The sequence below is a fragment of the Clytia hemisphaerica genome, unplaced genomic scaffold (genome assembly GCF_902728285.1).
Source record: "Clytia hemisphaerica strain Z4C2 unplaced genomic scaffold, Clytia hemisphaerica genome assembly, whole genome shotgun sequence".
NCBI lineage: Eukaryota > Metazoa > Cnidaria > Hydrozoa > Leptothecata > Clytiidae > Clytia > Clytia hemisphaerica.
Genome location: NW_027104560.1, coordinates 15,191 through 28,329, shown reverse-complemented (window position 1 = coordinate 28,329; position 13,139 = coordinate 15,191). Strand labels below are relative to the sequence as shown.

Here is a 13,139-nt window from a genome sequence, read left to right as displayed (position 1 = left end):
CAGGCTTGAAACTCAAAAAGTTAAAAACATCTAAAAGCTGGATTTTAAAAGTGCACTCCGTTATTTAGATATCGCTACTGTAACATTAATTGGTAGCCATTATTAGTATACGAAAATTTGCATAGTGCTTTCAAAGCAAAGCAAAGATCTTCGGAAAATACATCTTGACAAAATGCTGTAGCGCGTTTGAAACTAATAGTAGATGTTTATACCATTTTTCTTTTCTCTATTGTTTTATACTTACAGACTGCAGCATAAAAATATTGATGCATTTTGTCTATTTTGTCAAATGTTTCTCAATTTCAAATACATTTAGGATGGTTTCTGGGCCCTCGGAACGACCCCTGAAGGATGTAAACCATGTGAATGCGACCCAGGAGGTGCCAAGAACGACAAATGTGATGACATCTCAGGAATGTGCACATGTAAACAATACCTTACCGGTCGAAAATGTAATGAAGTAAGACCTGGTTTCTACGTACCAAATCTTGATCACAATCTTTATGAAGCAGAAGATACTGATAGAGCTGATGAAGTAAGTAATGTTTCCACTGATCTCTAACTAATTGACTACCCTAAGGGAACTAATTTTCGCGGAGCTTATTTTTGCGGTGCGAGGGTATAATTTTCGCGATTGACACCCACTTTTTGTTGAAATTTTTTCATTTTCCTAGGAGTTTTTGAAAATTTATAGTAAAAATTGCATTTTGCGGAAATAATTTTCGCGGAAGACACCCAAAAACGCAAAAAAATAGTTCCTGCGAAAATAAGTTATCATGAAAATTAGTTCTTCCCTTAAGGTAGATCAGGCTTCCCATAGAAAAGGACACACTTTCACCGGAAATCTGCGAGCAGTCAGCCTATCTAGTTGAAGGAATGTGGTATCTGTGGTTTTTACAATTCATACGTAACGTTGTTAGAGAATCCATCTAGTGCTATCTTTTTCTGTCGCTTTTTTAACCAAGCATTAACCCTTCACGGCATCAAACGTCACCGTGCAATTTGCATGTTAACGTGGTTGGTTCCTTTTTTGGCGGGATAGTCTATGATTTTAGAAAGCCTGATGCTTGATTGATGATGTTATGGCGTGATTAGAATTTTTTAGCTTAAAAATGTCAAGGGCATTGATCATATGCTACAATAACTAGGCCTATTTTGCCTAAATTGGCATCAAGATACAGAGGTATTGCATTACCTAATTTGAGGTAATTTGAGAATAAAATGAGGTAAGAAGTGGAAATTTTAGGAGTTGCCAAGCAAATTTGACTCAAGATCTTTAAGCAGGTTGAGGGCTGAAATCCTGAAAATCCTTAGAAAAAAATGTGTACCTTAAGTGGATAAATTTTCGCGTGTACTAATTTTCGCGAGACGAGAATTTAAATTTAATTAAATTTTGCGAAAATGGCCTTCTTTATTTAATTTCGCGACTATATAAATTGTAACTAGAAAAGAGATGTGCGTTTTTTAATCGAACAAAGGCAGACACAAAGTCACTCAAAAAAGCTTTCAAAAAACTTCAAAGAAAGGAGGTTTCTAGAGTTTATAATTGAAATGAACTCGTAATATGTTTTGATTGTTTACGTGCTTTCTAGAAAGTCTTACTAAATACAGTAACTTTTATTTTCGCGATTGTAAAATTCCAAATAATTTCGCAAAGGCCTTCAAAATTTTCGGGTGGACTAAATTTTGCGAAAATGGGAAAAATTCGCAAAAACCGCAAAAATTAATCCACGCGAAAATTTATCCACTCAAGGTACGAGCTCAATGATATTAGCAGAACTGTCCTCGATCTCTAGAGCTTTGACATCTTATTATAATTCTTATTTCATTTTCAGTCCTCCAATTCCATTTACCGGCGCATTTACGACAAAACCGGCGAAGTACAATTTACCGGTGACGGGTATTTACAAGTACAAAAAGGTTCCGTTGTGGAATTTGATAAGGTCACTGTTCCTTATTCTGGACGATACCATGTTGTGATCAGATATGAAACTCTGGTAAGTTGCCCAGCTCTGGCAGACAACGTTGTTCCAACGTTTATCTAACGTTCACAACGTCCATAAAACGTTAGATGAATGTTGAAGCGACGTTGTGTGCCAGCTGGGTGTCGTAATATATGCTTTTTTATAAGAAAGAATTATATAAGAACATTATACTTCAATAGCCAAAATATTAAGAACAAATTAAGAATATTTTAAGGCTTTGTGGACTCTAAAACACCTATGTTCTTAGGAAAATGGACAAAAATACTCTTTAGGCTGAAAACTCGAAAAAGTTAAGAACATCCGAAGGCTTCAAAAACTTTGGATGTTCTTATAAAAAAACGTGTAGTGATTGCTTGGAAGGCTTTTTTATACGGAAGCAGGCTTTGAATTTAGTTTGCTCATGTGGTTTGTTAGAACTCAATTCTGTGAACATGTATACAAAAAAACAGAAAATGATAACGAAAGCCAGTGTCAAATACCCAGCACCAAACGGTTTTCTCAAGCATTTTTTGATACAAAAACCAGTTAATTATTTCTTACGTGTTAAATTAGGCCAAAAATGACACTTTCAACCAGAGAGAAACAAAGTCTTTCTTGATCATTTCTTTCGATTGGTTTCATCCAATTTTCTCAAATTCCAGGGCGAAGGAGATTGGGATGACGTCCGTATTACGGTACGAAAAGAAAACGGAGCTCGTCTTGGAGAGAATGATTGTGCACCTTTCGATGCAACTGAGCAGATCCTCTTTACTGGACTATCTTCATCATCAAAATCAAAAGTGGTTGAACAGACTATCTGTTTCGAGAAAGGAGCTAATTATGAATTGAACGTAGATTTCCAATCGAACAACGGACGAGGAAATATTCAAACCATCTTAGATTCGGTAAGTGATTCTCATTACTTTAATCGTAGAAATTTTAGCGAGACTAATTTTAGCGTTTTAGCGAGTTTTCCCTATTTTTGCTTAAATTTCTGGTTATGTTGCCTTATATTTTTATCAATAGGAAGGGTTTCAGTGCAAAGAAATGCTAGAAAACGAATTCAGTCAATAATGTAATACGAGTATTCGCTAAAATTTATCCACGCAAAATTTTTTGAAATCGGGATTCGCTAAAATAAATCCAAAAAAAATCAAGATTTTCCTGACTCGCTAATATACGCTAAAATTAGTCTCACTAAAATTTCTACGATTCTCACTATCCCCTTTATTCAAAACCACAAACAAGGTCATAATATTTGAGAATTAAGGGAAATTCCTGCAAAATCTTATAGCCACAAACGGTTTGGAAGAGCTCTAAATTAGGTTGAAAAGGTATACTTCTAACTCTGAGTTTTAACGCTGGAATTTTAGGACTTAAGGATCTGAGGAAAAGTTAAAAAATGGTCCAATAAGGCTCATAGTATAGCCTGGATTATAAACTTCTCTCAAATTGAAATATTCGATTACATTTAACAAAAAGTCCAAAAGCGACTTTCTCGCCCTAACTTCAAACTTCGAAAAACGAGGAAATAACAAAAATTCTCAATATAGTTTGACGCAGATTGTAGTCTCACATTTCACCTTTTAACGATTTTACAACTAAATTACCAATCGAATATTTCTTCGGAAATCGACAATGTGCGAGAATTAATACCGTCGAGATCCTCAATCATCCTATGGCTATTCCAAACCTTTTTGAAGAGATCTATTGTATAGGTTTCGTCCATCTGTTACATAATATTTTCTATGCACTTTACAGGTGAAAAATACATATTCGCTCAATTAGGGAGCTTACAGCCGGTCGAGTTTGGCGGTCTGGTCAACAACCAATGTTAACAGTAGACAAAGATTTGTAAACTAACATATTTTATTTCTTCTTTTCCAATAGCTTCTTTTGTTTCCCAATGTTGGCGATTTGGATGTGTTTGCCGGCCGCGAGGGTCCACAAAGAAAAAAGATTTATGATCAGTTAGAATGCCGCAAATATTATTTGTTGCCAGGTGGAGCCGACAAAGCGCCGCAAGAATGCAAAGATATTCAATTCTCGATTGCTTCTGAAATGCATAATGGTGCCCTGGCTTGCAAATGTGACCCAACAGGTATGCCAAACTCTGGTGTATTAACTTGAAATAAGATTCGAATTATAAAGAGCATTTTACACTACTTTCCAGCTAAGGGAACCAATGCTTTAGGGAGTGGTCAGAAAGTATCTACTAGAGGAGGGTGTCAAAAAACTTTCCCACCCTCAGGGGGAATCTAAAAAAATTTCATGTCTTTAAGGCCTAGGGGCATGCCTATATTAAAAGGAGGTGCCAAAAATATACCGACAGTTAGGGGGGACTTGAGATTTTTTTAAAGGTTATCAAGGGGGTGCGAATTTTTTTTGGGAATTTTGGGAAATATCTTCCACTCTATCCTAATAGCTACCTTCTGACCACTCCCTTAGTTAGAATCACAGTAAGATTCGAATTATAGAAGATCGAATTAAAGAGAGCTGACTATCCCTTCTCTTTTCTTTTCATAGGAACGGTATCAAGTGGAAGTAGCGACATTCTGACTTGTGATAAAAATGGTGGACAATGCAAATGTAAACCAGGAGTCGGTGGACGAAGATGTGACCGATGTTTGTCCGGATATTTTGGATTCGGACCCGAAGGATGTACAGGTAAGTCAACCAAGCTGGCACACAACGTTGTTTCGACGTTCATCTAACATTATATGGATGTTGTGAACGTTGGATAAACGTTGAAACAACGTTGTGTGCCAGCTAGGAATAGATCTTTCATAAATCTTGGTACGAGCAAAAATATTGCTAACGTACCAGAGAAGTTCATATAAGAAGATTATTCTTAGCTTAGCCCATCAACCTTTCTCTAGTAAACACTTCTGTCTCACGGCCCCGGTGGTAATTTTTTTCTCAGTGGGGATAAAAATTTATATTGAAATCCCAATAATGGGGATTAGAAATTCCTTTATTCCAAGTTTAAAAAACAAACAAACATTGGGTTTCGAATGGGGATGAAATAAAAGTCAATTTCCAAGTGGGGCTGAAATTCTGAGGTATTTTCCCACTGGAGACGAAATTTTTGTCAATCTTTTCAGTGGGGCTGGGTCTGTGACACAGGGGTATTAGTAAATTTCTAGTGAAGGCCTAGGACACAGCTAATTTTGTTTTTGCCATGATACGAAATTTAAAGAAATTTTATTATATACTGAAATAAAAACTTTCATTTATCTAGCCTGTGATTGCAGTGCCGTCGGTTCAACTAGCCTGTTCTGTCACGATTCTACTGGCAAATGTCCATGTAAACCAACCCTTGAGGGACGAAAATGTGATTCATGTCCAGTTAATCATTTTGGATTCCCTAACTGTGAAAAATGTTCATGTAGTGGACACTCGGAAACATGTGATACAGTGACAGGAGAATGTGTTGATTGCAAACACAACACTGATGGATTCAACTGCGATAAATGTGCTGAAGGTTTCTATGGTGACGCAAGTCAAGGTCAGTGAATATTTAAACTTGTGTTTCAAAATCTTCCAAAGATAGGAAAATTGTATGTACAGAAGACTTTCGCTTATTCATACCTCTATAACTAAAATGTCTGAAGGCTTCAGCAATCAGTGCCTTACGAACCTTACTTCATAACTCGAAATTTCCTTTTAACTCCAACAAATTTGTGTTCCCCGTGCGTGTTTGAGATATGGAGACTCAACTTCTGTTTTTCTATTTTGTGTGTCAAAAAAGTGATTTAAAGGCTGTAAAATCCAAATGGATGATTTACCGATTACTTTTCCATTCATTATACAATAAGCCCCCAGATTCAAAATCGAAAAATATTCAACTCAAATCTAATATTTTAAAGGGACATAAAAGTAGTAAAATGTAAACATTGTGCAAACCACGTGTCATTAAAGAGAACAATTAAAATCACGTGTCAAAAACAAACTTGTAAAACAATTGAGGCAATCAAAATCAGTCATATTTGTTTTGATTTTTGATTCTGACATGTGACATTTGTTTTGATTTTGTATCCCGCTGCATACGGTTTGTTGACAAATTTCGTCAGTGCTTTTATGTCTCTGTAATATCTAGCTTGTACATTCATTTTATCATTCCATACATGTTTTTTTAATGAGAAAGTGTCTACCAGGCTCGCATTATGCTTAGCATTCTATTGTTCTCAAACAATAGAGCCATTGTTTAGGTACTAAAAACTGAGCCTGTATATGCCTATAAAACGTTTTCTTCTACTCTGAACTATTTTCCCATAACTCTATTTTCCCTGTTCTTCTATCCTTTGAAAGTCAAATGTTATATATGATAGGATTTTTCATGAGAGTTATGATAGATCTGAAGATGCTCTACAATAGAGTAGAGATAATGGAAAGGCAATCACTTAAGAGTTTTGTAACTTTGAAATTTTTTTTCCTTCTCCATCTCATAGGTACAGTCAATGATTGTAAACGTTGTCAATGCCCTGGAGGAAGCAGTGGAAATCAATTCAGTAACATTTGTACACAAACCGCTGACGGTACTGTTATTTGTAATAATTGTACGGAAGGTTATTCAGGAGATCAGTGTGAAAGATGCACAGATGGTTACTATGGTAACCCGTTAACGGCCGGAGGGTCGTGCAAGAAATGCCAATGCAACGGTAAATGTTTATCAATTAACACACCCTTTCTCATAGACTCACTGGAAACCCTTTCCTCTGAAAAAATCGACCAAAATTTCATCTCAAGAAGAAAATTCTACTGCAATTTTTGTCCCCACTGAAAATAATCAAATAAACCTATCCTCACTGTAAAATATTATCCCAATTTTTCCATCCCTACTGAATTTTGTGACTTGAAAACAGTGGAATTTAAATCCCCAGTCATAAAAAGTAGTATTGTACAAATTGACATTCTCTAATTCGATGTTCTACTATTCAATATGCTCCCTTATTCGATTATTCAATTCCTTTTGAAAATGGTATAAAAGAGCATCAACTGTGTATGGTAGAACAATAAACATGAAAATTACCTTCCAAGAGAGCTCTTCTCATACTATTTCAGGAAACATCGATCCGTTTGCAAGCAATAAATGTGATCCAGCCACAGGTGTTTGTAACGCTTGCATCAACAATGCTGCAGGAGACCATTGTGAATATTGTAAAGATGGATTCTTTGGCAATGCTAAAAATCAAACATGTCAAAGTAAGAATTTTATAACTTTAAAATCTTTAGTCAGTTTGTTAAACTGTAATACCGATCCCTTTCGCTGAAGAGTTTTCAAGAACCTAGTCTCTCCAAAAATCGGAAAAATATAGTGGGTCAATAAGATGTTTTTGAAGAGTTCAAAAATCTTTCAAAAAAATTCAGAGGGGTTCCTAAATTTTTCCAACAAAAATCCTCAAAGGATCAAGAATCATTTATATTTCAAGAAAAAATCTGGGGTCGACCTTCTAAAATTGACCTTCTCAGTTCAAAGGTATATAGTTCATATAGTTTCGTTCTGGTTGGAATACAGAACATTTTAATTTTTTTATATTCATTCGCATGCGTTGTATGTCTGTCTGGTCGAGCCATGTCTGGTCATGTTTTATAAAACGGCAACCAAGAAAATGCTCAATATTCTATACTGAATATTTTTCAAAAATGATATCTTTTAATCATTTAGAATGTGTTTGCAATGTTTTGGGAACGGACAAAGCGAAAGGCTCGTGTGACGCATCTACAGGTCAATGTCCATGCTTACCGAATGTTTCCGGTGTTGAATGCGACCGTTGTGCACCCGGATACTTTAACCTTGCCAGCGGTGTTGGTTGTGAGAAATGTAATTGTGATAAAGAAGGTTCATTAGAAGGTTCCTGTAACCAGGTAAGTCTGCAAAAGAAATTAAAGTGATTTTTTCAGTCCGAGACATTAGTTCCATTTATGTCGGTGTTTTTTTTAGAATGTACCAAATTGTCTTTTTTGGGTATCTCCTGTTTAAGGTAACCTTTCTTAATGAAAACTTTTACATGAGTATTTTAATTTATTTGAGAAAAAGAGAAAATATGAAATATTCTGATTTTTTTAGTCCGGCTCTAATTGGATGAGTTGAACAGCTATACAGTTTAAGGACAAAATTAGGAGTAATCTAGGATGAGAGCTTTCTTATGTGCGGATGGATGAAAAATTCCACAGTTAATTACTCCTTATCTATAAAAGATTCTGTCGTGAAATTATACTCTCAAATAGTGTACCATATAAATTATTAGAAAATGTAAGCAAAATGATGAAATGAGTAAAAAAGGATGAGATATTCCAAAAATATTACACGAGTGTAATAGTAATGAGTGTATCTTTCAGAAAATAGCAATATATTCACCGAAAGAGTGACATAGGATGAAATACCACTTTTTATGTCACCCGAATAGAAAATTGTGGAATTCTTCATCCTTTTCTACTCCTTAAATTTAAATTTCCGAAGAGTTTAGATGATAAAACCATTTTAAAAAATTGCTATAGTAAAAATCAGAAAATCTTGATTTTCTGGAATATTTCATCCCAAATTACTCCGAAACCTATATCATTGGAATCCTCGTGGAAAAATACGTCATTTCTGAAAATAAGGTCTAAAAATTCCTAACATCAAAGAAAAATAAGATTTTAAAGATCTCTGAAAAGTCCATCAGGTACATTCTAAAAAAAACACCGACTCATACTGAGACGGAAAAATCGTCTGAGACGAGTATTTTGTAAAATGTGATCTGTGGAGGATATCCTATTTATTGAAACATGAATGGAAAGTACACTCCTCCATAATGCTCATTTTCTAAATTGCTTGTCTCAGACAAATTTCTTTCATTAATTCTAAAAAACTAACTTGGTAAACTATCTTTGCTCAAAATTGTTAAGCTATCCAATAGCATCAATCGAACATCGGGCGAGCATTATTCCCAAATGCCTTTTTGTTTTTGAGAGGAAATTTCACAACGATTTGAGAAGAGCAATTTTTTCGCAGGCCAAATTCCCCTTCCCACCCCCATAAAGTAAGAGACATTTGTACGAGCTCCACGAAGAAGTTTATGAGTTTTTCAATATTTTAAGACTTTATTTTTCTTACCAACGTCAGATGGATGGACAATGTAGATGTCGTGTTGGATTCGGTGGACGAAATTGTTCTGAATGTGAAGACTTCTCTTGGGGTGATCCTAAATCATTGAACGGATGTAAACGTAAGTTTTCCTTACTAAAGTCTCTTAAAGTGAGTTGAACAATCAAGGCACGAACAGGAATCTGTGCAAACAAAAATCTTTTAAAATGTTTTGAACAATCAAGACTCAACTAGAAAACTGCTAATAAATAAAAAAATCTCTTCAAATGTTTTGAACAATCAATGAACAACTAGAAATTTGTCTATACTTGAATCTCTTAAAATGCTATGAACAATGAAGGCACAATAAGAAATCTATCCATACAAAAGTCACTTAGAATGTTTTGAAGAATCAAGTCACAACGCAAAAAGGGTTCTTCAACAAAGACCTTTTGTACAATTTTGAAAAAATCTAGGATTAAGTAGAAAATGCATATTCTATTTTGTTTTGAATAATCAAGGCATGAAACTAGCAGTGTTTCAGGTGGCATGTAGTCTACACAAGACAGCTCCGAGCTTTTAGGCCTTATAAGTAGGAGTAGAAGTTTTACGCTCGAGACGAAAAAAGATAAGACGTACTCTAGGTGGCTTATCAACCCTTTCCAGACGCACGGGAATGTCCAAATTTCAAACTAATATATTTCGAGATCTAAGCCTTCCCAAGAGCTCATTTAGCTACCAGCGCATGCGCGTGACGTCATATATTTCGAATTTTCACTTTTCAAAAAGTGCATTTCTGGTTAAAATGTTTCAACATTTTTGTAACGTCCACGTCTCTTTACCATTTAACTTTTGAGGCTCATTGTTTTCCTAGAAGAATTTCATAACATCAAATTATAAACCTCTCGTTTCTGAATTCCAGGATGTGGCTGCAACCCTATTGGCTCAGTCTCTGCACAATGTGATCGAAAGTCAGGTGTTTGTACGTGCAAAGATAATGTCATTGGTGAAAAATGTGATATGTGTGCTCCCAGAACTGCTGGTAAGTTCCCAACTGGCACACAACGTTGTTTTAACGTTCAAATAACGTTATTTAGACGTTATGAATGTCAAATGGACGTTGTTTTGACGTTGTGTGCCGGCTGGGTTCTGGTACTTTTTTTTGGTGGAAACTCGCTAAATTGTTTCAGGGTTCAAATTGGCTCTGCGATATAGGGTTGTGAGAATTGTCACAAATGCACTCATTTTAAGCCTTTAGGGCGCTCATCAGCTTTGAGATACCAGGGGTGTTTAAATGTTTTGAAACACTTTTTTTGTCTTAGGAGTGATGCCAAAATGTGAGAATTGTCACACTTGTAATGATTTTGAGACTTTAGGGCTCTCATCAGCTTTGAGATACAGGGGTGTTTAAATGTTTTGAAACACTTTTTTTGTCTTTACAGGAGTGATGCCGAAATGTGAGAATTGTCACACTTGTAATGACCAATGGGATGACATCGTGTCCGACCTCGAGAAAAACATCACCTTTTTGATCAACTTGAAAGGAAATTTCACTTTCAATGCCAGTGAAATCGAGCTGTATAGTAAGGAGATTCAAAAATTGAAGGATAACCTGAGAATGATCGAAGAAGGAATGGCTCAGAAACAAGTTAAGGGTGACGATGTGGATGAGATTAGAAGAAAGGTAAGCAAGTTTTTCCTGTATTGTAAAATTTGTACCGATTAACTTTGCCCTGCCTCACAACCCAGGTGAAACTTTTTTCCTCAGTGGCGATAAAAATTCCTATTGAAATCCCAATGGGGATAGAAATTTTATTCTTCCAAGGTTAAAAAATCCAGTGGGATGGTTTTGGAGTGCAATATTTTAAATCATTGAATTTCGAATGAGGATGAAATCAAAGTCAATTTCCCAGTGGGGCTGAAACTCCAAGGTATTTTTCCACTGGGACGAAATTTTAGCCAAATTGTCCAGTAGGGCTGGGGTCCCAGCGGGTCTGTGACACCTTTTTTTATAAGAACAAACTATATAAGAGCATAAAGCTTCGACGGCCAAGATGTTAAGATGTTAAGTATCTTCCAAGCAGTCACAACAAATTTGACAAATTGGATCTTTTCTGACATTTTAAGTGCAAATTCGAAATAGAAAATAATCTTTTCCAATTTACTTGATACAAAAGCAAATTAAACTATTTTATTTTCTCGCTAGAAATTGTTCTCATAACGTTTATAATCTCAAAATTTTGTAACTATTTCATTACCTTTAGGTTAGCGATTTAACAAAAGAACTGATGAAACTGGATGCCGAAGCCGACATTTACGTCAAGACGGTCCGACAGACGGAAGGACGTAATAAAAATGCGAACGACGAACTAGATAATCTCGACATCCGATTTTACAATCTAAAAGTGAAAGCAAGCGAATTCAAAGATAATGTGACGAAATTGATTGAAAGCAATATTGGAGGTGCTCTGAACAGTACACGTGATAGCCAGAGACGTTCGCGTAAAGCACAAGAAAGCGTTGATGAATCTGAACAGAAAGTGAAAGAATCAAAGAAATTAAGAAAGAAGATTAAGAAAGAAATTATCCTTGGCGAACCTGAATTTGAGGTGAGAAATATTTATCGTTACTTTAATCGGATTAAATTTCGCGATTTCGCGACATTTCGCCATTTTCGCAAAAATAAAACTCGCAAAATCGTTTTGGATCATTCGCAAAATTAAACCCACCTAGATTACGAAAAACAAGTCCGGTAAAAAATTTGCTCGCGTATATAAGAATTTGGCATTACTAGTACAACTGCTATAAATTTGAATATAAATCAATATCTCGTATATCAAAATTGTTCGAGGATTTTCCCCACTGTAACGTTTAAACAAACTATTGTATGAAACTTTCACATAAGCCCTAGTGAGGAGAAAGTCTAAATTTGGGATTAAAGTTTTACAACAGGTTTTGTCATATCTCGATAATTTAGTCCCTAAGGGTCAATACCCCCTCCCCACCCTAGGTTCTTCCCCATTTTAGAATTTTATTATACCCCCCTCAGATTTTTTAAATCCTACCGTAAAGCTACTGATGAAACATCAACAACAGTGTAAATAAGTAAATAATAAGGAAATCCGGACTTGGTGTACACTTTGAAGACGTTGCACATAAAAAATCAAACTTCTAATTTGGGAAAAAAAAAACAAAAAAACATACCACTGACATCTTCACCCTTTATAAGGGGGGGGTTGGCAAACTATGGACCCATAGACTATAACAATAATTATTAGATACCAAAGATTTCTAAAATGGTACTTGATGCCTCTCTGCTTGATGCTCAGCAATTAAGAGAAGGATTAAGGGTAAGTGGAGCAATCCAGAGAGAAAGGCGCCCTACACTACCTTCGGGTAGATAGCTATCGGTAGAGGAGCCCGACCGCGGTCGCAGATCTACTTACTAGAGTCTTAAATATTATGACTTTGATTGCAGGTCTTGGACAAAGAAAACAACGAACTAGTGGACAATCTCACTAAACGTATCGATGGCTTAGATAATGAATTAGCTGAACTCAACAAATTACTTTGCGGTGGCTCATCTGATGATTGCGGTGGCTGCACAGCGAGCGGATGTGAAACTTGTGGTGGATCAAATGTTGATGGTGAGGAATCTAAATGTACGGGAGCGAAGAATTTAGCAGGTGAAGCATTGAAGATTGCTGAAGAAGCCAAAAGCAAATTATTGAGAAAGAAAGGTAAGTGACTGTCTTCATAGACGATATTATCGTCCGTTACAGCGATACTAATAGTAAAGGCGGGAAAATATGGTGGTATGGCGTTATGGTGGTATATAAGACTGGCAAACTCTACCGACTGTTAATTCTTTTAGGCAAAAAACCCGTTTGCGAATTTTCTTCGGTATTGGGCTTATTTCTTAGATAGTGATTTGTCTTTGTCTATAGCATAACATAACTGATTTACTTAACTAATCTCTAATTACTGAAACTGGATCGGGATTCCCTAATTGTATGAAAAGAAGAGTTCTTAGTTTGATAGCTGACTACCTTAAGAGAAGAAATTTTGTCGGAACTTAATTTGGCGTATTTCGACCACCAAATCCG

At 35.7% G+C, this 13,139-nt stretch overlaps 1 protein-coding gene across 1 annotated transcript in view; it reads left to right on the top strand.

Moving 5' to 3' along the window:
• The window catches only part of LOC136823010 (laminin subunit beta-1-like), a 30,737-nt gene that overhangs the window by 12,398 nt on the left and 5,200 nt on the right, over nucleotides 1-13,139 (top strand). Inside the window, exons 12-25 of the mRNA XM_067079315.1 lie at nucleotides 317-535; nucleotides 1,836-1,997; nucleotides 2,627-2,869; nucleotides 3,855-4,065; nucleotides 4,491-4,631; nucleotides 5,206-5,472; nucleotides 6,416-6,625; nucleotides 7,029-7,169; nucleotides 7,633-7,832; nucleotides 9,073-9,175; nucleotides 9,956-10,075; nucleotides 10,476-10,717; nucleotides 11,298-11,642; nucleotides 12,512-12,773. Coding sequence (XP_066935416.1) covers nucleotides 317-535; nucleotides 1,836-1,997; nucleotides 2,627-2,869; nucleotides 3,855-4,065; nucleotides 4,491-4,631; nucleotides 5,206-5,472; nucleotides 6,416-6,625; nucleotides 7,029-7,169; nucleotides 7,633-7,832; nucleotides 9,073-9,175; nucleotides 9,956-10,075; nucleotides 10,476-10,717; nucleotides 11,298-11,642; nucleotides 12,512-12,773 — 2,866 coding nt within the window. The remainder of the gene's footprint in view (nucleotides 1-316; nucleotides 536-1,835; nucleotides 1,998-2,626; nucleotides 2,870-3,854; nucleotides 4,066-4,490; nucleotides 4,632-5,205; nucleotides 5,473-6,415; nucleotides 6,626-7,028; nucleotides 7,170-7,632; nucleotides 7,833-9,072; nucleotides 9,176-9,955; nucleotides 10,076-10,475; nucleotides 10,718-11,297; nucleotides 11,643-12,511; nucleotides 12,774-13,139) is intronic.